General features: G+C 43.9%; 2 protein-coding genes across 4 annotated transcripts in view; both read right to left on the bottom strand.

Annotated features, from left to right (window-relative positions):
- Positions 1-414, bottom strand: part of si:ch211-195b15.8 (probable dual specificity protein phosphatase DDB_G0281963) — a 2,787-nt gene extending 2,373 nt beyond the window's left edge. Inside the window, exon 1 of the mRNA XM_058404914.1 lies at positions 178-414. The gene's annotated coding sequence lies outside the window, so the exon portion shown is untranslated. The remainder of the gene's footprint in view (positions 1-177) is intronic.
- Positions 415-3,125: 2,711 nt separating this feature from the next.
- ap2a1 (adaptor related protein complex 2 subunit alpha 1) lies at positions 3,126-26,034 on the bottom strand. 3 transcript variants are annotated; one of them, XM_058410320.1, is made up of 21 exons: positions 25,179-26,034; positions 21,242-21,453; positions 18,131-18,324; positions 17,538-17,667; positions 16,388-16,489; positions 16,035-16,294; positions 15,724-15,892; positions 14,771-15,091; positions 14,598-14,695; positions 12,951-13,182; positions 12,649-12,840; positions 11,891-12,045; positions 11,529-11,591; positions 9,638-9,709; positions 8,691-8,773; positions 8,489-8,577; positions 6,728-6,852; positions 6,354-6,470; positions 6,189-6,258; positions 5,912-6,046; positions 3,126-5,394 (listed from the first exon to the last, which is right to left on the bottom strand). In XM_058410320.1, the coding sequence occupies exons 1-21, from the start codon at positions 25,243-25,245 to the stop codon at positions 5,317-5,319; spliced, it is 2,964 nt and encodes a 987-aa protein (XP_058266303.1). In that variant the 5' UTR covers positions 25,246-26,034; the 3' UTR covers positions 3,126-5,316. The 3 variants fall into 3 exon arrangements, with proteins under 3 accessions (XP_058266303.1, XP_058266284.1, XP_058266295.1); XM_058410301.1 differs by lacking the exon at positions 11,529-11,591 and having other exon boundaries at positions 25,179-26,033; XM_058410312.1 differs by lacking the exons at positions 9,638-9,709; positions 11,529-11,591 and having other exon boundaries at positions 25,179-26,033.
- Positions 26,035-27,006: the final 972 nt, after the last annotated feature.

Raw genomic sequence — 27,006 nt, 5'->3', positions numbered from 1 at the left:
AGCGGTATTGTGCAGCCTGCAGAAGTGCATGCAATCTACTGCAGAGTCGCAGCTCACAACAATGCAACAACAACAACAACAACAAATCTGAAATATAATCAGGAATTAATACAGTAAAATGCAATACAAAGAGAAAAATTCTACACGCGCGCGCGCACACACACACACGGTACTCACCAATGAAAAGTAGTCAAATGCTAATGGTCCACTCGGAGACTTTTAAACAAACTGAATGTAAAGTCCAGCGCAGTGAGATAATGAAGAGGAGTTCAGTATCCTGACAGATCGCGTTATAACGCCTCATAAATCTAATAACGGAGGTCCTCGCGCTCGCGCTCGCGCTGTGTTCTGGTGAGTCTCTGCTGTAGTCGGAGATCTAATACCTGCTCGAGGCACAGCAGAAAAACATGACGTAATCCCTATTCCAGACGCTAAGAATAGCACAATGCAGAGTGATGTCATCTTCAGCCAATCAGCTGCCAGGGTTGCTCACGGGCACGCGCGCGCGCTCTGGTTTCCCCCACCTCGGCATTTTTCCCCCTTTCGGAGCGCTGTAGTGGTCAAAATTTCGCGCATGCCCAATTACACCCGAATCAGGAAACGGAGTGGGACATTATAAAATAAGATTTTATAATTTAGTGAAATAGAGACAATTCGTGTGGGTTTTTTTTGTTGTAAATGGTTTAGACCAGTCTGAAATTCCTTCATGCATAAATTATCTTTAATCCATAATTCCGTCGACTGTGTGTATTTTTCTAAATGAACACTATATTAGAGGTGCACATTCTACAGAAAAACTTTCTGAAGGAAACACAGCAGAATATAAACGATGGGATGGAAATAAAACTAGTAACCCGAGTGCATTTAGTATTAATGGGAATTCCGTTTCAGTAAGATAAAACATTTGTCTCAGATGTAAAATAAGAGTCGACTCTTTCGGCTCCCAAGCGAGTCATATAGACATACCAGCTCTCCACGTTCACCTAAAAGATCCGATTCAATGAACCGACTCGTTAGCGAACGACACATCACTAGAATACTGAGGTAAATTAGCCTGTATCGAAGCTAATTGGCTAACAGTAAATAGTTTAGCCAGATATTGTGTACAGTATAGCCATGTACACATTAAATTACATAACAGATTCACATATAGATGTACGAATGTTTTCCACACGGAGAGACATGTAAAGATAACATGACAGAGCTCACATCCTGTGGAAAAGCACGGTGACGTCACTGCTTAATATTCTGACGGAAATCACACGAAACGAAACGACTTTCACTAAAGCTTTCCGCTTTTAAAGATTTTTTTCTGCTGAATATTTAGCCTCCCGAGCGAACCAGAATCCGTTTCTATGGTAACGTCCGGTAACTTCCGCCATGCGCACGTGCAGCGAGATTTCTACCCCAGCTCCACATGAGAAGACTTTATTTATTGATTGATTGATTGATTGATTGATTGATTGATTGTCACATGTATTACTACACGGTGAAATGGTTCCTTCGCATGATGAAGCGTCTCTAAAGCAGGGGGATTTATGGGGTCTTGGTCCAATCCACAGCCCAGAGCTGCCACTGCCCCCTACCCAGGGTGGGGTATTATTCATTGGGGTATAATGCTGCAGGTAATACCGGGGTTTAACTCTACACAACTCTACACATTCAGTCTGATATTTTCCATAATGTCTCACTAACAAAAACAAATAATGCACTGCAGTGTATACTGTTACTTCAGCACTGGACACATGCTGGACTGTCCAAACGCTGACCTGAAATGTATTAACAGAAAAAATGACACTAAATTTAAGCCTTTATATCACACAGATATGGGCTCAATGACATCACTGGCTTCTTAAACTAGAAGATCAATTCTAAATATTATTCACAATTATAATATTCTATACATTAATCTGGAGCTGTGTTATCGTCCGGTGATGTGTGGTCACACCAAACTAGAAACTTTCATGACATCTATAGCTCCAGAACATAAAGTAAGAAAGAAAACATTTGCCACAGAACACCTCCTGGCTGATGGAGTAATTTAGAGGTAAACATGGACTGATTTGTTTATGTAGTTACACACCGATCAGCCACAACATTATGACCACCTGTCTAATATAGTGTTGGTCCCCCTTTTGCTGCCAAAACAGCCCTGACCCATCGAGGCATGGACTCCACTAGATCCCTGAAGGTGTGCTGTGGGATCTGGCACCAAGATGTTAGCAGCAGATCCTTTAAGTCCTGTAAGTTGTGAATTTGGAGGCGGAGTCAACACCTCAAACTGGTTGTTGTGGTCATCAAACCATTCCTGAACCATTTCTGCTTTGTGTCACGGGGCATTATCCTGCTGGAAGAGACCACAGCCATCAGGGAATACCGTTTCCATGAAAGGGTGTAGATGTTCTGCAACAATGCTTAGGTAGGTGGTACGTGTCAAAGTAACATCCACATGGATGGCAGGACCCAAGGTTTCCCAGCAGGACACTGACCAGAGCAGGACACTGCCTCCGCCGGCTCGCCTTCTTCCCATAGTGCATCCTGGTGCCATGTGTTCCCCAGGTAAGAGACGCACACGCACCCGGGCAGCCACGTGATGTAAAAGAAAACGTGATTCATCAGACCAGGCCACCTTCTTCCATTGCTCCGTGGTCCAGTTCTGATGCTTACGTGTCCAGTGTTAGTGCTTTCAGTAGTGGTGTTAGCATGGGCACCTGACCAGTCTGCAGCTATGTGGCTCCATACACAACAAACTGTCCTGCACTGTGTATTCTGACCCCTTTCTATCAGAACCAGCATTAACTTTTTCAGCAGTTTGATCAACAGTAGCTCGTCTGTTGGATCGGATCACACGGGCCAGCCTTCTAATCACTCCCCATGTGCATCAATGAGCCTTGACCGCCCATGACCCTGTCACTGGTTCACTTCGTCTGGCACTGCTCAGAATGTTATGGCTGATCAGTGTATAAGAACACTTATGATTATCTTGTAATAAATGTTAATAAATAAATAATAAATATGTTCTTGATTCACATGGATAGGAGAACTGCATTAAAAAGAAGCTGTCATGTGCACTTCACCTTCCTCCTCAGGACACACACACACAGACAGAGAGACAGAGGCACTGATGGAGTATATGGCATAGTTTTACTTTCACATTATTCAGTACAGAGTAAATTTCATCTAACACAGGTATCTGACAGGTTCAACACCGATACACTGGGGCTGCATTAGCTAGCGGATACTGCAAATACACACACACACACACACACACACACACACACACACACAATAATGATTCTACATTACAATGACAAAAGTCCCATCAATGCATCACAGCAGCAGTGCAGTGAGGTGAAACATAGTGACTTCATTTAACTAATGAAAAATGTCTCAAAGCTCCAATAAATTCTCACACACACACACACTCACACACACACACACACACACACACCTGTTCCTGGATGTGTGACTGACAGGTGGAAGGTGCTTTCATTTTGTAGGTCTGTCACATATTCCTCTCTTATCTCTCTCCACTGTGTGTGTGTGTGTGTGTGTGTGTGTGTGGGAGAGAGAGAATCTCACTTCTCTTCACTGAATAAAGGAGGACATGTTCAAAGGGACGTATGGAGTTGTGTGTCTCTGAAGGTGTAGAGAGACTACACACCCTTCAGTGTAAAGTAACACAACTAGAGTTAAAAGACTGAAGAGCTCTGGGAAGGTTTTCTCTCTTGACCGTGTTCAGGGTGAAGACTCACAGGATCTGTAGCCTTTACTGAGCTGAACAGCTGACCTTACATCTCTCTTAGTAGTGAATTCAGAGGAAACAGGATTTCTCTTCTTTTCTCAGTGCAGCCATAATCTGTAGTAATGTCTCTCTCTCTCTCTCAGACACACACACACACACACACACACACACACAGAAGAGAGATTAGAGTTAAAAGGTCTGTCCAGTTCTGTGTATACTTCGTCCACTAGTGTTCAGAGTAAGTGCTCCTATGGTAACGTGGCTGAAGAGGAGAGGGATTTGCGGCCACAATTTTGAGATCATCAGAGTCTCACGTCTTTCCCTCAGATGGCAGAGTTAAAACGAGGGTTTACAAACATGAAGGAGGATGGGACAGATCCTTAGACCTGATCTGACCGTTCTGCTGAGCGGAGCGGTGATGCACCGTGCCTCAGCGTGGTGTAGACTGTGGAGATGTTAAATGAAGGTTTAACTGTGGCAGTGTGTGAGGAGTGAGTGACCGGGAACTGACTCACTCTCCTGTCCTTCCTTCACTATCCTTCAGCTGACAAACATCTTCATTTTCAGAACATGCATGGCAGAAACTCAATTCTCAGCAGAAAGCTATGTTTATCTCCTTCCTGTTCCTGCATGACCCTACACACCTCCATGCAACACAGTACACCTTTATCGGAATGCCTTAAAACGCTAGGTCAACAGCATGGCTATCAAAACTAACAAAAGAAACAGAAACATAAGCAGAGATGGCCCATCATTTTTCAATAAATATAGGAATTCTTCATTAGTCATGATTAGAATCAAGTACGGAATCACGAGAAGTTCAGGGACGGATCTACGGATGCCTTGTGTCTCCCCAGGCCCGTAAAGTGCACTGGCCTGCACTCGGTTCCAGGGAACGTGGGGTCATGGTGACCACACAACATGCTCAAACCCCCACGTCCATCCCACCGAGTGCCATGGGCTCTGGAGAGAGACAGTGAGAGGAGGGTCAGTGATGTGTTTACTCAGGAAGTGTTGTTTCTTTAGTGTATTCAGATTAGCAGTGTTTCATTTCTCCCACTTGGAATGTTCAAATAAAACAGTGTATGTGCAGCAGGACGTGTGTGTGTGTGTGTGTGTGTGTGTGTCCCCTAACAAAATATCAGGAATGTTTACAGGTTGAAATGTTGCAGATCTCTCTCTCACACACATACACACACAGGAAGAGAAAGAGAGAAAATGGAAAAAAAAAATCTCTCTCTCTCTTTAACTGGTCACTCCTTCTATCCTTTCACTCTTTATGACACACCAGCTGTCAATACAATCACAGGTTAACAAGCAGAACACACACACACACACACACACACACACAGGCAGGTAAACACCGATTAAAAAGGGGAATGGTAGCGCTGATGATGATGATGATATACAATAATAGTCAGGATGAGGACAGTAATCATGGCTGCCGTGGTCAGCAGTAGTTTTTCCCTTATGAATGAACGGAGAATGTTCCGAGGTGGACGAGGGTGGGGCGCTGGTCTGCTCTGGGTCTAGAATGTGATGGTCTGTGCACTGGTTCTAGAAGCAATGCTCTAGAACTGTTCTGCCAGCAACTCGCACAGACGCTTAGCCACAGTGTCCTTACTGCTGCGCAGAGTCAACCGGTACATCTGAGGAACACACACACACACACACACACTAAACACCAAATAAACACCTCTATTAAGTGCTACAAGACCCAAGCTGGAGTCTGTGTTTAACACAAGTGTGAAAGCAGCTTTACGCAAATAAAGAAACATAGAATAAAATAATGTTTAAAAATTAAATTAATAAGCATCTCTATTACATTGTTATTACAGACAAGTCTCTCCTGTGCTGTAAGAGTGTATTTATACACTGAACATGTGTGTGTGTGTGTGTGTGTGTGTGTATGTGTTAATCAGTGAGTGTATATACTACTTAACCAGTAAGTGTCAAACATTATGATAAAATCTAAACTCACACACACACACACACTCAGGCACAATGAGAGAAGGAGAGAGAGAAACATGTGTTACCTGTATACCAATCTTAGTTGCAGCATATGAGACACGCACACACATCATGCAGGGACACACAGACAGACCGCAGGGGTGAAGTGTGTATGTTTATGTGCATGTGTAAGTGTTTGTGTGTGTGTATACATACCTGGGCTTGTGCGTTGGGTTCGAGTCTCAGGAGACAGCCCACCTGCTGTGCCTTGGTCTGAACAACTCCAGCACACACAAAGTTCTCAGGGTTTGGATCCACATTCTCCAGAAGAGCTGTACCTAATCCCAACAACTACACACACACACAAATGTTAGAATGTGTTCTGTGTGACAAAGCTCTTCCTATTGCAGAAAATACACATTAATAGGTCTGTGTGTGTGTGAGAGAGAGAGAGAGAGAGAGAGAGAGAGAGAGAATGTGTGTGTGTCTTTACCTTGGCTTTGATCACTTCTGTGTCCATGGCATGGTTTGCCTTAAAGATCTTCTGTGCTTCCTGTTGGGGCCTACAACATAAATACAGTGTTTTACAGTGGTATAGTGTATAGCTTTGTGTTTCACACACACACACACACACACACACACACACACACACACTCACTGGCTGAGTTGCTTCCAGCGCTGAAAGAAGTCATGTGAGGCCATCTCAGTGGGCTGGAAGAACTTGTTGATGGTGACAGGGAGCTTAAGTGTGAGGTTCTGCAGAGCTCCACCATACCTGAAGCACAACAGCATTGTGTGTGTGTGTGTGTGTGTGTGTGTGTGTGTGTGAGAGAGTGAGTGAGTGAGTGAGAGAGAGAGAGAGAGAGAGAGAGAGAGAGAATTAGGTTGTTGATGTTACTGGACACATGATTGGACAGACAGCATTTTGTGACTGAATGAAGAACAGTAGAGTGATATAGAATAATCATGGCTCTGGTTTTAGACAAAAGGAAATCCTTCTCCCGTTGCTCTGAGATAACTCCAGTGTTTTACCTGAACTTGATGTTCAGAAGCGGTGCATCACAGAAGTCTGACAAACACTCAATGTTGATGACCTGCTGCACCTGAGCTCCACCTTCCACCAGAGGAGCCACGGGTTTCAACTGAACATTCAACTGTGAGTTCAGTCAAGGAGACACAACACCCGTACCCGTACCCGTACCCGTACCCACACACACACACACACACACACACACACACACATCATTAAACACTGCTGACCTACAGCTCTAAAATCAGCAACTGCTACAGGTAAAGACAAACACATGAACAAAACTCTCCACTGGAGTCATGGAGCGCCATGGTGGACCTGTTGCCCGTTACAAGCCCCACCCCTTCTGTACTGTGGTGCATGATGGGACAGGTCAGTGCACACAGTGGTCATCACACCATATTTTTTTGTTCAGTAATTAAGACATGGGCCTGACACTGAAAGAATCAAATGTAGAGGCCACTCTGGATCCAAAATGGTGCTTTTCACGTGTTTAGCCCGACGTTTCTAAGTACAGGGACACCTGAACCAGCGGTGTTCATGGACACAACTGTCTGAAGCTGTTACAGTACAGTAATCATGCAGCAACTAACCTGTACGATGATGTGCTTGAGAAGCTTCACGACCTCGGCTAGCTGCAGAGACCATTCCTCCAGTCCTCAGTGTCACATGATGCTGGTGGCCGGGAGAGTGGACGTCGGAAGTGGTGCTTGTGGAAGCGGACACATGCAAAGTGGGCAGTTGTCAGTGCCTGGCTAAAAACGAACTCTGGCCGGCTCTGACGTCCAGTGTACTATCAAACATTTTCTCCAGAAGACCACACGGCGCGAGTACAGAGACTGCTGCGTTTTTGGTTTCATGGAGACATGGCTCGGCGACAGAGTTCCGGACACCGCCATTCAGCTAGCCGGGCTAACCGTGTTTCGTGCCGAGAGGAATGCAGCTCTGTGCGGTAAGACTCGCGGTGGCGGTAAGACTCGCGGTGGCGGTGTGTGTGTTTACATCAATACGGAATGGTGTAAGGACTCTGTGCTTGTATCTAATTACTGAGTTTGTGACTATTAGATGCAGACCGTTTTATTTGCCCCAGGAATTCACCACTATATTCATCATCAGAGTGTACATTCCCCCCAGCGCTAATGCTAAGGAGGCTCTGTGTGAGCTGTACGGAGCTATTAGTGATCTGCAGAATGCTCACCCCAACGGACTTTTCAATCATGCAAATCTCAAAACAGTGCTCCCTAAATTCCATCAGTATGTGGACTTTGTGACGAGAGGGGCGAACACGCTGGATCTTATTTACACACACATTCCCGGCGTGTATCGTGCGGAGCCCCGCCCCCACCTCAACTATTTAGACCACATCTCTGTTATGCTGATTCCAGCATAGTGACCGCTCGTCAGATGCTCTAAACCGGTTCTGAAACAGGTTAAAACCTGGCCAGCAGGAGCCATCTCTGCTCTTCAGGACTGTTTTGAGTGCACTGACTGGGACATGTTCAGGGAGGCTGCAACCAACGATGACTTTATCAACTTGGAGGAAAACATGGCATCAGTGACTGGCTACATCAGCAATGCTATATATGGTTGAAATGACAAAATAAAAGCTTCTTGACTTGACTGCTATTGAAAGCTTATTTGCTTACTTTATAAACAAATAGTATTCTGTATGTTAGGGTTAGTATACATACATACGTATACACACACACGCACACACACACTTACATACAAACACAAATACACACATGCGTGTGAAGGATATGAGACTGAAGCTCTCCTGGGCAGCTAACAGTGGTTGTGAAGCTGATGAACTGCACTGACGTCTTATTGCCATAGAACAAATACATCCTTCCTGTAAACACACACACACACACACACACACACACACACGTCGAGGTTAGAAACCTGGGCCTCAGTCTGTGCAGGTGGATTAATGAGAGCTAAACATCTTATACAGCAACACACCTAGGTTCTGGCGATACTCTGACTTAATGCCAATCTGAAGCAGCTGATTCTCAAACAGAACTCCATTATTCTTACACACAAACCTGCAGGAGAGAGAGAGAGAGAGAGAGAGAGAGAGAGAGAGAGAGAGCGAGCGCGTGAGTGATAAGAAATTCTGAAAAACATCACAGTTAAAACCTTCTCTAAACTCTAATAATGCTGAATAAGTACCTTCAGTAAGCTAACACACATCTCCTGAAACTCTGTAAAACATTCAGGTCTTGTGTGTCTAATGTGAATACATTCATATATACAGACTTTAACTTACATATAAAAGAAAGTATGTGCCTGAAAATGAATATCAGATGGAGTTCTACTGGACATGTAGTGCATTATATGGAGTTATGCAGAGAGCAGAGCGGTCAGAGAGCCTGTACGGACACCCGTACTCAACAAAAAGCTCATGGAGCGATGGAGGAAAGAGGCCTGGTCTTTTCTTTTACAGTGTGATGCTCTGGGCAGTGCTCTGCTGGGACACCTTGGGTCCTGGAATTCATGTCCATTTTACATTTACACCTACCACCTACCTTGTGCATTGTTGCAGACCAACTACCCATCTCCATAGCAACAGTGTTCCCGAGACTCGGCACAAACACAGATGAAAAGCTTACTGTGGACTACGACACATCAATAGGCTTTACATTTCACTCGTGTTAATGGTGGGTCAAATCCCAGATGGCTTACTGTCCACTGCATGTACTGTACACAGACAGAGCAGAACATTCCACCTAGTACACTTACATGTAGTGTAGAATGAGAAATTATTTTTCCCCATAGAGATTAAAGTATTGGCACCCTCCTGTTTTGGGTAAACTAAAAAGGGTGCCCTGAGAGAGAGAGGTCACAGCACCACATGCATTTAGTATCAAAGATCAGACTTATGACACAGGGTCCCAGAAGACTCTTACTTGTTAAGCAGCTCTTCTGACTCGGGTAGAGGAGGTGCAGGATCTTCAGAGGCCACAGAGGGAGGAGCAGAGCTGAGAGCATGGTAGTGATGGAGTGAAGGACAAAGAGGAGGAGGAGGAGGAAAACCCCACACAGAGATGGATGAGACAGGTGAACAGTTCAGAGATGGTGCAGGAGGAGGGGGGGGGGTGAAGAGGAGGAGAACAGATGAGCAGCAGCCAAAGAACAGCCACGGAGATGTAACAGACAGTGGAAGGGTTTGGGGGAGTGTGCGAGTGAGAGAGAGAGAAATAAAGCAGAGGGTTAGTGTGAGCGTTTAAACCTCGCTCTGACCACAACACAGTTCAACACCACAACACACAGTACAGAAATACACACTGATGTTCAGCATGCTGGTGTAAAGTCCAGCACAAATACCACATACACAAACACTGGAGTTACTACAGCAAAGGTTATACTTTAATAAGAAATTTCTGCTGAAAAGGCTTCAGAAAGGTTTCCATCCACTGTACACACATCGACACGCTTACTCAACACTACTGCTGGGAGAATGAACAGGCCCAAACACTTCACTGCTTTATTTTAGTCTGATATTTTTGTTGGAAATAACACAATATCATGTATTAGGGAAGATGTATTGGTATGGGGAATAAGGAATCAGACCCAGGAATCCTACAGAGAAATAAAGTGCACTTCCTCCATTTTAGATCTAGTCTGTGAACAAATGATCTGTCTGGCATTCCACATAGAAACTGTTATGTGTGAGCAAACACTTTCTAATCACCACCATACAACTGATCTAGAAAGTTCACCATGTTCCTAACTCAGCACATCATTTATAAATCTAGGCAACAGATATAAGCTGTACGTGTGTGTACTGCTACCTCAGTGGAACTTACTCCAATATACACTGATCAGCCATAACATTATAACCAGTTCCAGGTGAAGTGAATAAGACTGATGATCTCCTCATCATGGCACCTGTTAGTGGGTGGGATATATTAGGCAGCAAGTCAACATTTTGTCCTCAAAGTTGATGTTAGAAGCAGGAAAAATGGACAAGTGTAAGGATTTCAGTGAGTTTGACCAAAAGGACCAAATAGTGATGGCTAGAACACTGGATCAGAACATCTCCAAAACTGCAGCTCTTGTGGGGTGTTCCCGGTCTGCAGTGGTCAGTATCTATCAAAAGTGGTCCAAGGAAGGAACAGTGGTGAACCGGAGACAGGGTCATGGGCGGTCAAGGCTCATTGATGCACGTGGGGAGTGAAGGCTGGACCGTGTGATCCGATACAACAGACGAGCTACTGTTGATCAAACTGCTGAAGAAGTTAATGCTGGTTCTGATAGAAAGGGGTCAGAATACACAGTGCAGGACGGGTCAGGGCTGTTTTGGCAGCAAAATGAGGACCAACACAATATTAGACAGATGGTCATAATGTTATGTCTGAACAGTGTATTTTATTTCACGTTAATTAACTCAATACATTCTCCATTTCCTGTGACAGAAAGCAGGAGTGCCGTGTCAGTGCCTGTTTTAAACAGGAAAAGCATTGTAAGACATGATTGGCCCAAACATTATTAATGTGAGGTGGAAGACCTTCCAGAGGTCTGTTAATATCAGACACAATTACACAACTGTCCATCACTCAAGATTCACATGCTGACTGACTTTTAATGGAAGAAAAAAAAAGATTTTCTAAGAGATACCTCACATTGGCAGAATCTGTTAAACTGTTGAACACATTTAATGTAATAATTTTGTAATAACTACGGGTTCTATCGCCTACATCTAAAACTTGCTTTCGTATACAAAGCACTCGGATGGAAACCTGCCCACAGTGAAGTGTGTGTGCATATGGACACGTTAGCCAACCACTGGCCTCTTACTCCGAGTCACCAGGACCCTCAGCCAATAAGGAGTCAGAGCTCTCAGTGGGAGGTTCCAGATCTCTGCCATCGTCCGATGACAAAGGAGGACACACACACACACACACACACAGACACAGACACAGACACAGAAAGGGACACAGAAAAGGGAGGGAAAAGAGAGAAAGCAAGAAAAAAAAGAAAGTCACATACAGTAAGGTAAAGCAGAAGAGATTACACACACTGAGAGGAATGAAGAAGTGAAAGCACAGAAGAGCAGAAAGTCTGACGAGACACTACAGCTTCTCACAGTCAGTGTGGAACCAGCTGATCTTAATTACTCCAGAACATTTACAGAATTTATTAGAAACATTTACGCTTACCTGAGGAAGCCATCATCACTGACCGCAGTGGATGGAGCAGCAGGCCCCGCCTCTGAGAATACATCCACCAATAGGCTGCCTGCACTGGCTGGGGCTGCACTGACAGGGGCAGAGGAGCGGAGACCGAGAAGATCAGCTGATGGAGAAGGAGTGGACTGAGAGAGAGAGAGAAAGAGGGAGGGAGGGAGAGAGGGAGAGAGAAACAATGTTTCCATGAGGCAGTTAAACAGGAAGTCATGTAACTGCACTCACTAAAGGTCATATTAGCCTCATCATTAACAACCATTATTATTAACACACAAATATTTCTTTATTAATTACATTTATTTAATTCCTTTTTTTTTTTTAAGTTGGGGTTTCCATGGTAACCAAGATGAAAGAGTGAGAAACGCAGTAGAGTTCTGGGTGAGGTGGGCAGTATGAACACAAGGTCAGCGTTTAATTTTTTTAATATGGAGATCTGACCAAAGCTCCACAGTGTAGGGTCCATGGACAGGACAATGACAGAACAGTGTAACTAAAGCACAATGTGTGTGTGTGTGTGTGTGTGTGTGTGTGCGCGCACAAGAGAGAGAAAGATGGGAAAAATGAGAAGGGACTTCCCTTTTGCTCTTCTAAGGAGGGTTCATGTTTAAGCTGACTCATTTCCCACTGAAGTGCCAACACAGCAACACTGTTCCTGAGTGTGTGTTTCTGCTGAGAGATAAATCCTGGACTTGGACAGTGTGTGTAAAGGTGTGTGTGTGTGCGCGTCTCACTGCGTTGGATGCTGCGATGGCAGAGCTGTCTCCAGACCGCTCTCCCCCTCCACCGTTTAGCTCCCCTCCCTCTCTCTTTCCGTCCTCCAGCTCATTGCCGGACACGGCACCAGGACCCTTCTTCTTCTTCAGCTTGGCCAAGATGGAGGACTCCCTTTCAGGAAATGGGGGCATCTCCTCCAATACTGTAGCCTACACACAAGCACACAAACACAGGAAAAAAAACAAACGTTTTATTTATTTAGCTGAGGTGTGGAGCGGTGACTGAGCAACAGGAACCGGACCGGTAAAGTATTTCTCACCAATACGTCGGTGCTGGCGATGGAGGAGAGCTTGAGATATTCCACGGCCCTCTGCTGGAGCTCCACATCACTGTTCCTGATCTGACTGTCACAGCGCAAAACCTCCTGGATGGTGGTCTTTGTCTCGGGAAACAGATTAATGAACTTTATGTAGGCAGAGAGGAGTAGAGCGCGAGTGGGAACTGAACACAGGTGGAACTTAGAGTGGAGCAGGTTGAACTGGACCAATGGACTGGAGAGAGAGAGAGACAGACAGACAGAGAGAGAGAGACAGAGACAGAGAGAGAGAGAGAGACAGACAGACAGAGAGAGTGTGTGAGAGAGAGAGAGAGAGAGGGAGGAACAGAGAGAGAGAGAGAGAGAGAGAGACAGAGAGAGAGAGAGAGAGAGGGAGGAACAGAGAGAGAGAGAGAGAGAGAGAGAGAGACAGAGACAGACAGACAGACAGAGAGAGAGAGAGAGAGAGGGAGAGAGAGAGAGAGAGAGACAGACAGACAGAGAGAGGGAGGAACAGAGAGAGAGAGAGAGAGAGAGAGAGAGATATTATTGTCATTATCGACATATACAGTGGTGCTTGAAAGTTTGTGAACCCTTTGAAATTTTCAGTATCTTGTGTGAGCCTCTTGTGCAGAAATAACTGGAAGTAAAGGTTTCCAGTAACTGCTGATCAGATGCTCTGACACCTTCCTTCAGAGTTTGCTGAGGTCATTCTCATTTCATTGTTCCACATGCCGTCCTGCCCAGATGCAGCAAAGCAGGCCAAGATACCACCACCACCTTTCGCAGATGGGAGAAGAATCTTATTCTAGAATGCAGCGTTTTCTTTTCTCCAAATGTTACGCTTCTCAAAGTTTTCATTTTGGAATGCCAGATACAAAACATTTTCCCAGTAGTCCACTGGATTGTCCACATGATCTTTATCAAACGTTCTTCTGAAAATGACATGATATGTGACATGGTTATCCCCAAAGGTCATATCCATGCAGAAAACATGGGACAGGAACATGCCTAGCCTAACAGAAGCCTAGACAAAACGTCATTACAGGTCCCGGTAGTTTAACAACAATGGTGTGTTCCAGGAAAGTCACACCCTTGACAAGCAAAAATTTTTTTGTAGAATGTAGAAGTCGGACCGGGTCTCGTCCAAAACCTCCATCGCTGTGTGCCTGGTCTGTGTTGTGGGAGTTCTGTATGCAGCAGCAGTGAGCTCCGTATTACATTCCGGCCCTCTGTTCATGACCGTGTGTGTAACTGCGTGTGTGTGTGTGCACGCATGTAAAAAGTCCAGTAAGTAACGTTAACACAGTCAGTAGTTTACGTAAGTCTGCTATTGCACAAAATATCTTCATAAACAAACCTCAGAAAATCAAGGAGACCGGCTCACAGACAATGAGGTCAATTCATCAAAATCTCCGTTTCCCCCGTCCACACACCACCACTCAAAACGGAGTTTTGGAAAATCTTCACTTTGAAAAGAGTTTTCCAAAAGCTCTGTTTTTAACGACCTCAAACTGCATTAGCATGTGGACGAAAGGTCAAAACACAGAGAAAAATCTCCCTTTTAAACAATCCCCGGCTACGTGTGGACATGGCCTCAGATGTGTTCAAGCAGTTTGTGTGATAAAAGATTACAGGTAAAGAGCTCACCTGGAACGAGGATCACCAGCAATAAGGTTCCCAAACTCTCCGAGGATGTAACCACCGACCTTCACCATGTTTTCATGACATGCTGGAGCCTGTAGGGCCTGAGGTCAGAGGTCAAGTGAGCATCATCTACCTTAAAAATAATACTTAGCAGAACAATAACTGTTTGTGTTTACCTCGAAGACTGTCTTGGCAGCATAGCCCTGGACATCGTCACGGTTGATGACGATCTGGATGACGCGGTACCACACCTCCTCGCTCACGTAGTCGCCAGCAATGCGTATCAGGTTAAGGATGGTGTCCACGTACCACGAGTAGTCCACTGCGTACTTCTCAGCCAGGATGGCCACCTTCAGCACCATCTCCTCCCGGATGGAGTAATCCGCTGTCTCCAAGTAACTCAGCATCTCAGCAACAATCTGCTTAGCGTTACTGCGGTCACACATCGCATAGAGCAGGTCAGCTGCCCTTTGACGTACACTCACATCACGCTCCGTCTGTGTGTGTGTGTGTGTGTGTGTGTGTGTGTGTGTGTGTGTGTGTGAGAGAGAGAGGGGGAGAGAAATTGAAAATGCATTCTACAGATCAGCGTATTTTTTAAAAGAAGAGCAAGAAATCCCTTTCACTCTGCATGTAGTTACTCAGATAAGACATGGTGTGAGACATGTTTTTTAAAGTTTGTAATGAAGCTATGAGTCTAATGTAACTGTAGATTTCATCGTATACAGAGCTATACAATAAAGACTTTCTATTCTATTTCATTGCATATGTATAGCCTCCAGTTTAGCATGGCTCTCTACAGGTCATGTAGCGTCCACTCATTCGGCTGTGAGTCTTAAACAACCGCAGTGCTCCTTTAAGAGGTCCTACAGTCTGGTGAGGTTGTGTTTATCCAGGCTGTCTGATAAATTACAAAGAAGATTTTTGGGGAAGATTCTATGAAATAAATATGTAAATAAAAACCTGATGAAAATTTTAAAAAAATCTGTGAGATGGTGTTAATAAGAGCAGATCAGAGGATGTGTGTGATTAAAGGTCTAAAACAAGCAAGCTAAACCACACTGTGGTTACACACAGAGCTGTGTGTGTGTGTGTGTGTGTGTGTGTGTGTGTGTGTGTGTACACTGACCTTGAGGGCGTTGATGACGGTCTCGATGTGTGTTTTGACGGCCTCATGAGAGAACTCTGAGCTGGCGAGTGTGCACATGCTCTCTAAGGCCAGGTAGCGCAGGTTGGTCTCTCTGTGCTGCAGGAACTGACCCAGCTGGTTACACGCTCGCACCAGCAGGTTCGGCTCACTGTCTCACACACACACACACACACACACACCTGTTTCTATCTACTGTACTATAAATAAGAAAAGAAACTTTTCTGTTGATGTTCAATACTGTTAAATGTAGCTATTAAAAAATAAAAAACACTAGCTGTAGAGGTACTCACCTGTCATAGTGAATAATGAGAGCGATAGCCTCGAACAGGATGGCGTTCTTGGCGTTGGAGTGCTGCACCTTTTTAGATTTGGGCGGTTCCTGTGCTTTGTTGAGAATGGTCTCCAGACACTCGACCAGACGGCCTTTAACAGCGCCATCCTCAGGAGGAGGGTAGCACTGCAGGAGACGCAGCAGCTTACAGGACAGCCAGGGAGCAGGGACAAAATAATATGTGTAGTCCTGCAGGTCGGTGGATGCTGAGGACACGATCTGAACGACGGAGAAAGGTATTTAATATATCACACAGTGGTGCTAATGCAAGAACATATGCACACACGTAAACACTGCAGAAAAGATACACACCCTGCTGAGACGGGACACGGCCAGGGACACGCACGTCTTAAACTCGTCTGGGTTTTTCTGGCTGAGGCAAGTGATGAGAGAGATCGCTGCAGTGACCACACCCTGGAATACAAACATGATAGAATGAAGCACAAACATATAAAAAGCAGATGTTAGGAGTAGACGAGAACTTCCAAGCGGATGAGATGTGTTCAGCTGGAGCTCTGCTCTTCTCTACAGTTACTGCATAAGAGCTTTAACGTTCCAGAGAGGGAAAGGGTTACATTTATACATGCAGCTTATACACAGGTACAGATCTCTGACCACTGACATGTACATAGTAAAAAGTATTTTTATTAAACAAACGGAATAAACACTAAAGCTTTTAGACCTCTAAATTCATTTAGAAGCTGTTTTTCTAATTATTTACATTTCATTTTTAAACTAATGTAACAGATAAACAAATGTAAACACACAAGCTGAAGGCTTTTACCCAAGGCAGCAATAAACATTAATGCTACAGCAAATAAACTATAGAGATATAGGTTTAAAGGTGCAATTATCAATTATACCTTATATTTGTATAATATAACCCGCAGAACATGTTAAAACATTCAAGCCATGGCTTTTGCAAAAGTCTATAAGATCAGTGAGAAAACACAGTGACTTCAACACACAAATTAAAATCGGGACCTAATATAAAAACACCTAGCATTCAAAACCTTACATACTGCAGCTTCAATACTATTTTTCCATTTCAGATACAATTTATTATTAACACTTCTTGGGCAGGACCTACAGTATTGGTTAAGGATTACATGTATACCAATATTAAAGAATAAAAACAGTACAAAGACCCTCAGGAGTATAATATCCACGACAGCTGCTCTTAATTTCCGTTTGGAAAGAAGGTATAAATATCTGCTGTGGGCATGTCCTCTTTTCATAAAGCCTGCATTCGGACTGGAGCAGAGGATGGGTCAGTGTTTAAAATAATGTGGAGATTGTTGTGTGTGAAGATCAGAGAGGAAGCTGTGCAGGACTGCAGCAGTGAGACTACAGAGCTGTACACTCCATGGAGAAATGATGCTATATTAATAATGTATCATCACTGAGATAGTGTGACTGTGGAGGTGGAGGTGTTGGGAGTGTTTTTCCAACTCAGACCCACCATGTGCTGGTCATTCAGTAAATGTACCACTCTGGACGTCCACTCTCCCATCAGCACCAGGTCTGGAGATGTTTTATACAGACGCAGCAGACACAGAGCAGCTGACTGTTTCACACTGTCCATTGTGTCCCTGAAACACACACACACACACACACACACATTAACCACACTTCTTTCACAACTGACATATGTTCTATAAATACATATAAATATTTATTCTATATACATGTTCGTCTGCTACAGGAGTTCAGAACACAGAACAGCCAGAACATTTAAAACAGGCCACATGTATAAATCAAACGAAACAGAAGCTAAGATAATGTGGAGGATTCCTCTCTGCAGCTGCTTGGGACTCTGTTTTTGGAAAAATACTCATTTACACGCAAACAACAAAACAGAGGTTTAACAGCAATTTTTCACAGTGCTGAAATTTGTGTGTCTAAAGCTCTCCACCTTGTACAGGTCTTCAGTAATCTACAGCTCTTATTTCCTCTCTCACGCCTGCCTCGTTCTCTATACGCTCTCTATCACTTTCTCATTTTGTATGTGGCTTATTTTCGGTTCCTTCTGTTCTAGCATTTCGGTTCTCCCACCCTGCCACCAGGATGCGCGGGATCTCCCCGGCAAAGGCTTCGGCCATCTCCCTGCTGCCCACGTTGGCAATGCAGTGCAGGGCCAGACACATGAAGGTGGGGTTCCTGCTGGACAGATCGTTCTTTATGGCATTATTGATCAGCCTGATCAGTTCACTGTTGCTGTTCACCAACACAGAGATGAACAGATAGCCCTGAGAGAGAGAGAGAGAGAGAGAAGAAAGAGATCAAAATATGAACTCTGTAGGTGTCATTTTTAAACTTGAGAGAGAGAACACCCCGAGTGTGTGTGCCGTTTTATAGAGAAATAATCAACATCATGGTGCTGTGATGAACTTTCAGTTTCAATCCCATAACTGATTTCCTATAATAGCAGGTATAAACAGACGGTCCCTCACCAGACTCTCACTTTTCTTGCTCTTATGGAGTTAAAAAAACAAACAAAACAAAAACCCTGCATTTTGTTACATCATGTTACTGAGAAAAGTGTAAACTCCTCTGTCCCTAAGATGTCAGAAAACTTATTGATACACAGCACTGACACTGGAGACTCCTTCCACACATTAAATAAAATCAACACATCATTGATCAAATCACATTTTTTCTTGTAATCAGTTTAGTTGAACGAGCCGTTAGTAAGAAGACAGTAATAGAAGAAGAGCAGTGATATAAACCTGTGATTTTCAGCTGCACTATGGTCAGAGCTGCTGTTCTACAGAATTAAATCAACAGCACTGTGTCAGACACCATTTATTTCATGGAGCGTGATTATTTTACAGGTCAGTGGCAGGCTGGCTACCCACTGTGCTGAACTTCAGTCTCCAGGTCATTAAACTGCAGTTCGTCTGGCAAATGTGTTAATGCTTTAGGTGTGTGTGTGTGAGAGAGATAGAGAAAGAGAGAAATGTTTCTTTTAATCTAGCGTGAGAATCCAGCCTGTCTCTTACTGACGGCCACACAGACACTTATTGAGAACAATAGCTAAGTGTGTGTGTGTGTGTGTGTGTGTGTGTGTGTGTGTGTGTGTGTGTGTGCACGTGCGTGTGAGATCTGTCTACAGCTGGATGAACCGACAAGGATAAACATGTGAGATAATGATCACTCACACACAGAAGCAGTTTAAAAAAGCGACCGAACCAAAAAACCAGGAACCTGTGATTTGGATGAACTCAGAGCTCCACAGTAAGTGTGGATGACAGATTCAGGAATTCCAGAGAGATTCAGAAGGTTTCCACAAGGTTTCTGTGCTGCTCGCTTTACAATCACTGTCCTGCACTCTCCTCATCCATGGAGCGCCTATCTAACCTCTATTGTTTAAATCCAGGAACACTGAAACAATCTAAGGGAATTAAGAGCAGCAGAGAAAAAGTAACAGAAAGCACAGCTCCACACAGATCAGGTCTTTAACATGCTCTTCTGTCCAAATTCTCATTTGAAGTGACTGCTGCCAAGACTGCCTTCCAAAAGGAAAAGCTGGAAACTTCTGCCCAGGATCCCTGCAATCTTACCACCTGCCCAAAGGAGCCCATCCCTTCCCCAGTGCTCCATCTCACAAACCCATCACCCCTTCGTCACCAGTAGCACGCTAACATCTGGTCATCTACCAGCTGCATTCAGGACAGCAATACTGATTCACATCCTGAAGACCCCATTCTGGACCAACCACTTCCTGAAGAACTTAATTTAATATTTAAATTAAAAATGTGTTGTCTTTGTGTATTTATTATCTGTTTTACTTCCCTACAGAGTTTTTTTTAGACTGATAGTCCTTGTCTGTGACTTGTAACCTGTAACGGGATTTATTTACTGATAAAGAAGTCAGAGCAGATCTGTAAGATGCTCTGGAGAAAACACCAGGGATGTAAATCTCCATCTAAATGTATGTGTGAAATCATGGAGTCTGCAGCTCTCAGTACATTTCCTCTTGCAATGATGAAAAGAGGAGAGGGGCATAGAGGGGGATAAAGAGGAGAGAGGAGAGGAGGAGAGGGATAGAGGAGAGGGGGATAGAGGAGAGAGAGGAGAGGAGGAGAGGGGGAAAGTGGAGAAGAGGGGAAGAGGACAGAGGGAGAGGGGGGATAGAGGAGAGGACAAGAGAGGAAAAGGGGAGAGGGAGAAAGAGAAGAGGAGGAGAGAGAAGTAGAGAGGGGGATAGAGGAGAAGAGGAGTCCATTTCTAAGTGAACTGTGATCTCAACGCTCATTTGGTAAAGATTTGTTTAGATTTTTGCATGGCTGTATCCCTGACCAATGAACAGACTTTATGAGCATGTGGTCAGCCCTACATACACCTCAACTAACAATTCTTTATTTTTACTTCATTTCATTTATGTTCAGTGTGAAAACATGTAGCAACCGAACCAAAACGTCCTGAGAACACAGATCCAGAACACGGAAACCAGATCCAGACCTGGTGTACAAACTGCTGGTTGTGAAAGCACACAGTTGTCATGTGATAACTAAATCAGACTATTTCACGTGGAGTAAGTCTCTTCATTTAAATAAAGATAATGATTTATTATAACTACACCTCTACTGCTCGGGAGTCATGGGGTTTAACCAAGTGCTTTAATTCTGTTATTCCACTTTATTACGAATCAGCATTCTATGTAAGCAGTTTAATTATTTAGTCATAGTTGGATCAAATCACACTTAAATCCAAGAGTACACACACACACACACACACACACACACACACACACACACACACCAGAAAACATGCTTCTCAGAGACAGAATAGGAAGTGCTCATTCAACAAGTGATGACATCACCACATTTGTTGGGGGAGGGGACAGGGTGACAGATAATCTGCTTTCTGCTCTTTGTAGATTCACACGACTCCCTGTGTGTGTGTGTGTGTGTGTGTGTGTGTGTGTGTGTGTGTGTGTGTGTGTGTGTGTGTGTGTGTGTGTGTGTATTGTGGTGGTGGGCTCTCAGTAGGAGATAATTAGAGCTCATGGTGAGTAGACATGTCATGTCAGAGAGCAGTGAGATTAGAACATACTCCTTATTTCCTGCAGTTAAGAATGAACAGAAAACACCTAACAGAGAGCAGGTTTGTGTGTGTGTGTGTGTGTGTGTGTGTGTGTGTGTGTGTGTGTGTTTCACTTACAATCTGTTTCTCAGTGTACTTGTTGGAGCTGAGCAGGTTCACAGCCTCCATGTGGCCAAAATCGATGTCATGTCCTAGCAGGAAGATGAAGAGCAGCTTACACACATACTTCTTCTTGCTGTATCCATCCAGAGCCTTGTCTCCTTTAAACTTGGAGCGAATGTTGGCCAGCTCCTTGTTGATGCGCTTGATCTCAGCCTCCTTACTCTTACCTGAGAAAGAAGACAACAGAACAGTGAACGAATGAGATCTGACAGCCATAATCAGACATGTGGGGAAAATAAAGCACAAACGAACATTCATACTGAGAAAATAAAATCATTACATTTTTTTTTTAAACCTTAGACAGATTTCAAACTGAGATTTAGATTTTACTTAGCCATGCCTCCTTTACTGAGAATGACCAGTACAAAGGCCACACATCATTTACTAAGATGACTTCGTGAGACAGTCGTGAATGTGATGTTTATGTAGGATTCATAATTAAACTCTGAACAAAACTAAAACACAACCTAAAGCCCAGAAACAGAGCTACATTATAATTATACAGAACCTGTGTCATCACCAGCAGCAGATTTCCCCACAGTGAAGATTAACTACATTAACAGGGCGTGGTGTGTAAACGACTCTCTCTCTCTCACACACACACACATACAAAACTGATGAAGGATGTTCACTAGTCCTGTACCAGTATTCTTATAATAAATAATGTGTCCTGACCCTCAGCTGAGAGCCTCTGTGGTGTCCACTGAGACAAACCTGCAACGTCCTGAGGAACGGACAGGAAACAGCAACATCTGTGGGCTTGAGGGTTAAAAGGCTAGAGAACAGGAACATGCAACAGTTCCAGTGTGTGTGTGTGTGTGTGTATATATGAGAGATTTACCATCATGCAGACACTCGCATGCCCATATCTACACACACACACACAAATAGGAGGACATCAAACTCATTGTGGTTGCCATGGGAACAAATGAAACAATCTAATGACAGAAATAAATCTCCTTATTGCCTCAAGTTTACTGTATAGAATGTGTTTAAGAGAGACTGTAGATCTCACACAAACAGTTGTGTATAATCAGACATCATCTCACAGTCTGATGTAGACTTTGTCCGAGTTTATTCAGATCTTGAACAGTGGAATGAGGATAATCTTAAACCCAAATCAGTCCAAAAGTAAAAGAGGGTCAACTTGTGAATACATGTCTCAGGTCACATGACCATCTGACCTGTGTGTGATGCGTTAGTGTGATGTTTAAACTCATAATGAATTTAATATTTAACTTCCTTCATGAGGAGTTTACTGTACGCTGTAAAATAAATGACCCATAAAACATATGGTCATGCTGTAATGTCCATAACATAGCCCTCCATCAGACAGTGACCACACACCTGTCCAGCTGAGGAGGAAGCAGCTGCTCTGACTCAAAGGTGTATTATTTTGGATTAATTATCTAACCTAATTTACTGGGGTGGTTAACATTTAAATGATTCCCGCCCATTTGCACAAAGCTCTGCCCATAGGATCTAAGAGTCTATAACATGATTGACAGGTTTCATTGAAATAAGGAGAACAAAACATGAAAGACAGGCCATGCCCACAAGTGCCACAGGGAAAGTGTGAGAGTACGGGTTCTCACTAAACATTCTGATTCAGTAATGTGTGTTTATTTAGAGAACTGAAGTCTAACAGGGTTTCTCTCAGACACATGTCTGCCTTTTATCCCTTAAAAATGACCCCATGCTAACATCTAAACAGGAGGTGTCCTTCACTCCTCCAGCATGCTAACATCTAAACAGGAGGTGTCCTTCACTCCTCCAGCATGCTAACATCTAAACAGGAGGTGTCCTTCACTCCTCCAGCATGCTAACATCTAAACAGGAGGTGTCCTTCACTCCGTCAGCATGCTAACATCTAAACAGGAGGTGTCCTTCACTCCTTCAGCATGCTAACATCTAAACAGGAGGTGTCCTTCACTCCGTCAGCATGCTAACATCTAAACAGGAGGTGTCCTTCACTCCGTCAGCATGCTAACATCTAAACAGGAGGTGTCCTTCACTCCTTCAGCATGCTAACATCTAAACAGGAGGTGTCCTTCACTCCGTCAGCATGCTAACATCTAAACAGGAGGTGTCCTTCACTCCGTCAGCATGCTAACATCTAAACAGGAGGTGTCCTTCACTCCTCCAGCATGCTAACATCTAAACAGGAGGTGTCCTTCACTCCTTCAGCATGCTAACATCTAAACAGGAGGTGTCCTTCACTCCGTCAGCATGCTAACATCTAAACAGGAGGTGTCCTTCACTCCGTCAGCATGCTAACATCTAAACAGGAGGTGTCCTTCACTCCTTCAGCATGCTAACATCTAAACAGGAGGTGTCCTTCACTCCTCCAGCATGCTAACATCTAACCCTGTGCAGTGCAGCAGAATAACGGTGAGAGCCTGATAAACACCTTATCATCAGCATCCAGACGGACTGACCCATGCTGCTGGAGACGGATATCCATGCCAGGGTCACGTCGCTGAACTCCACTCAGATATCTGATGTAGTTTTTGTACACTGTTAGAATACAGGCTCCATCTAACTATTAATGGTTCCTTAGACAGTTCCTGTTCTGTACAAGAACCCTTTTAGAAAGCCACCACACTGAAATGTTAGATTAGAACCAGATCAGACTCCTCATTTTTCCAATCCAATCCACAGACACATTTCTCTCTGCTGGAACTGAGTGTGATGATGAAGGAGCTGAACGTGATGATGAAGAAACCGAGCGTCATGATGAAGGAACTGAGTGTGATGAAGGAACCAAGCGTCATCATGAAGAAACCGAGCGTCATCATGAAGGAACCGAGCGTCATGATGATGAAGGAACCGAGTGTGATGAAGGAACCGAGCGTCATCATGAAGAAACCGAGCGTCATGATGATGAAGGAACTGAGTGTGATGAAGGAACCGAGCGTCATCATGAAGGAACCAAGCGTGATGAAGGAACCGAGCGTCATGATGATGAAGGAACTGAGTGTGATGAAGGAACCGAGCGTCATCATGAAGGAACCGAGCGTAATGAAGGAACCGAGCGTCATCATGAAGAAACCGAGCGTCATGATGATGAAGGAACTGAGTGTGATGAAGGAACCGAGCGTCATCATGAAGGAACCGAGCGTCATCATGAAGGAACCGAGCGTCATCATGAAGGAACCGAGCGTCATCATGAAGGAACCGAGCGTGAACATGGAACATGAGTGTTTTTTTAAACCTGAAACACTTATGATCCAGGACGCGATTCAAAATATTTCCCACTGAAACATTAAGTCAGAAGTGTTTACACAACAGCCAATAGGGTTTAAGATAAGCTAGACCATGCCCCTTACCCAATCTACACACACACCCCTCATAGTAGCTCAGAGCACTATAATGCACATGGAGCATAGTGAAGAGTTTATTCAGCACCACCTTCACACACACCTGTCCACTTTAGGAGGTAGGTGTTCAAGGTGAGGTCAGGAGTCTGCATTAGAGTCACCAGAAAACTAGTACTACAACTAACTTAAAAACGACAACAATACCTGTTTCATTACACCAAGAGGAAAAGAGAAGGAGGGGGGGGCAGAGAGAGAGAGAGAGGGACACAGAGAGAGAGAGAGAGAGAGAGAGAGATTGACCATCACCGGGATGACGACAGACAGGCCACATAAATGCATTATAACACACACACTTTACTAAAAGTAGTACTTTCACATTAAAATATATATCACAAACTCATACTGAATACATTTACATCTTGCGAAGGCAGCGCATGCAAACACACACACACACACACACACACACACACACACGTCACTAACTCAGTTACAGTACAGGAAGCGCGCGCACACAACCAGGTAACCAGTCACTAGTAAGTGAATAGTAATAAAGAAATCCCAGGTGGACTTACAGTTCCTGATGTCCGAGATGAACACGGCTAATCCCCGCATCCCGTCTCCCTTCGACACGGCCGGCATCTTTACTCTCTCTCCTGTCTCTCTCTACACTCTCTCCTGTCTCTATCTACACTCTCTCCTGTCTCTCTCTACTCTCTCTCCTGCACTCAGCTTACAAATGACTTCCAGATGGAAATGTGTCTGGATTAGAAAAGGCTCGGTTAGCAAAAACACCGAGTTAGCCGAGAAGCTAATGTACTGGAAGATTGTGGTTCTTGGTGTTTTGATGTGGTTTATTTAGCGCTAGTTTGCTAACGTTGCTAGCGGTTTGTCCAGCGCGAGGATCCGGTGAAGTGTTCCAGAAACGCGGCAGGATTGAGGTCACGGTCTCGCGCGAGTTTTAGCCTCTAAATGTCACTTGACGTTTCCTCTAACACGAATTCATTCAAACCGAATCAAAGCAACGATTCACTCCGGATCTCTATAAATCCACCGGATAGTGACGAAGGAGCTGTAGACTTTTAAATAACCGTCGTCAGTGTCTGAGAGGTTATTAAAGACGACACGACGGAGAAATGAACCGATTCGGTGTCCGGGCTTTTTTTTTCTACTCGCTGTGAGTCAGCTAGCTAAACAGCTATGCTAGCGCTATGACACCGTCAGGAGAGTGTACATCACCCAAAACCCGACACAATCAACGCGCTCAACTAAACTATCTTTCTCAGGTTAAATTTATAACGCTAAACGCTTTCCACGTCGCCGGTTTACGTGCCTTTCCGCTCGGTTGATACCAACGGACAGAGCTCGTGACGGAACAGGCAACGGGGCACGAGACGTTTTTATTTTTTTTTCCCTTTCCCCTCAGCGAAAGGATTCTATAAGCGTTTCCTCCCGGTATGCCCCGCCCACTGATTTAATTGGTTGTACGCGTTTACGTCACACCTGCAAAGCATGTTTATTAGTTGGTTTATAAGTCAGTTAAATGTCGTTAAGCAGTTTGATTGGTGAAATGTTTATACAAAACATTTTATTTTATTCATATTTATTTATTCTACTGTACTTTAGCGGCTTTATTTTGTGTCATTTATAGCACTTTTTTTGTGAAATAACCACCAAAAATCCTGAAAATGAATGTGTTTAGTGTACATAAAAATGAATTCTGCGTTCGTAATAGGAATCTAAAATAAAACAGCAAAAATGTCTATTTCTGAGGATTTTAATAAATTTGCATAACGCTGTCGCATCTAATAAACAAACAAATACATGTTTACATACATACAACCATAAATGTAGGGTTAGGGTTATTATGCCACATGTGATGCCTTTGTAGTATATCATCTAGGTTATTTTATTAAAGTATAAAATTATTAAAACGATAAAATTATTATTATTAAAATGAATGATCTTTACTGCTGAAGCTACTACTGATTATTCTGTTCATATAATCTTTATTCCTTTACACTGCTGGTGTTAACGCTGTACTCTATACACACACACGCCACTGCACTGTGATGGTGGTGTGGTCACTGTCTTGTCCTTTGGGCACTGCCGCAATCACAAACACAGCAGTTCATAGAGTTACAACACCTTCATCATAAAGTTTCATAACACACAATAAAGCAATGTGTACCCTGACCTCTATACACATACAGGTGTGGTGGTCAGGGGTGCACATACTTTTGGGTATATAGAGAATGGGTCTATACTTGATCTATCTGCTCTGTATTGAACAGATCTCCCATTCCTCTGGAGCTGACCTCCATACAGATGCTCTCCAGATGTTTCTCAGGACTATTCTCTCTTTCTCCGCTATGGAGCATTTAACAGTAAAAGCAAATACTC

Source organism: Hemibagrus wyckioides, linkage group LG02 (genome assembly GCF_019097595.1).
Source record: "Hemibagrus wyckioides isolate EC202008001 linkage group LG02, SWU_Hwy_1.0, whole genome shotgun sequence".
Classification (NCBI taxonomy): Eukaryota; Metazoa; Chordata; class Actinopteri; order Siluriformes; family Bagridae; genus Hemibagrus; species Hemibagrus wyckioides.
The sequence above is the reverse complement of the archived record's forward strand: the minus strand, read 5'-3'. Positions and strand labels throughout refer to the sequence as shown.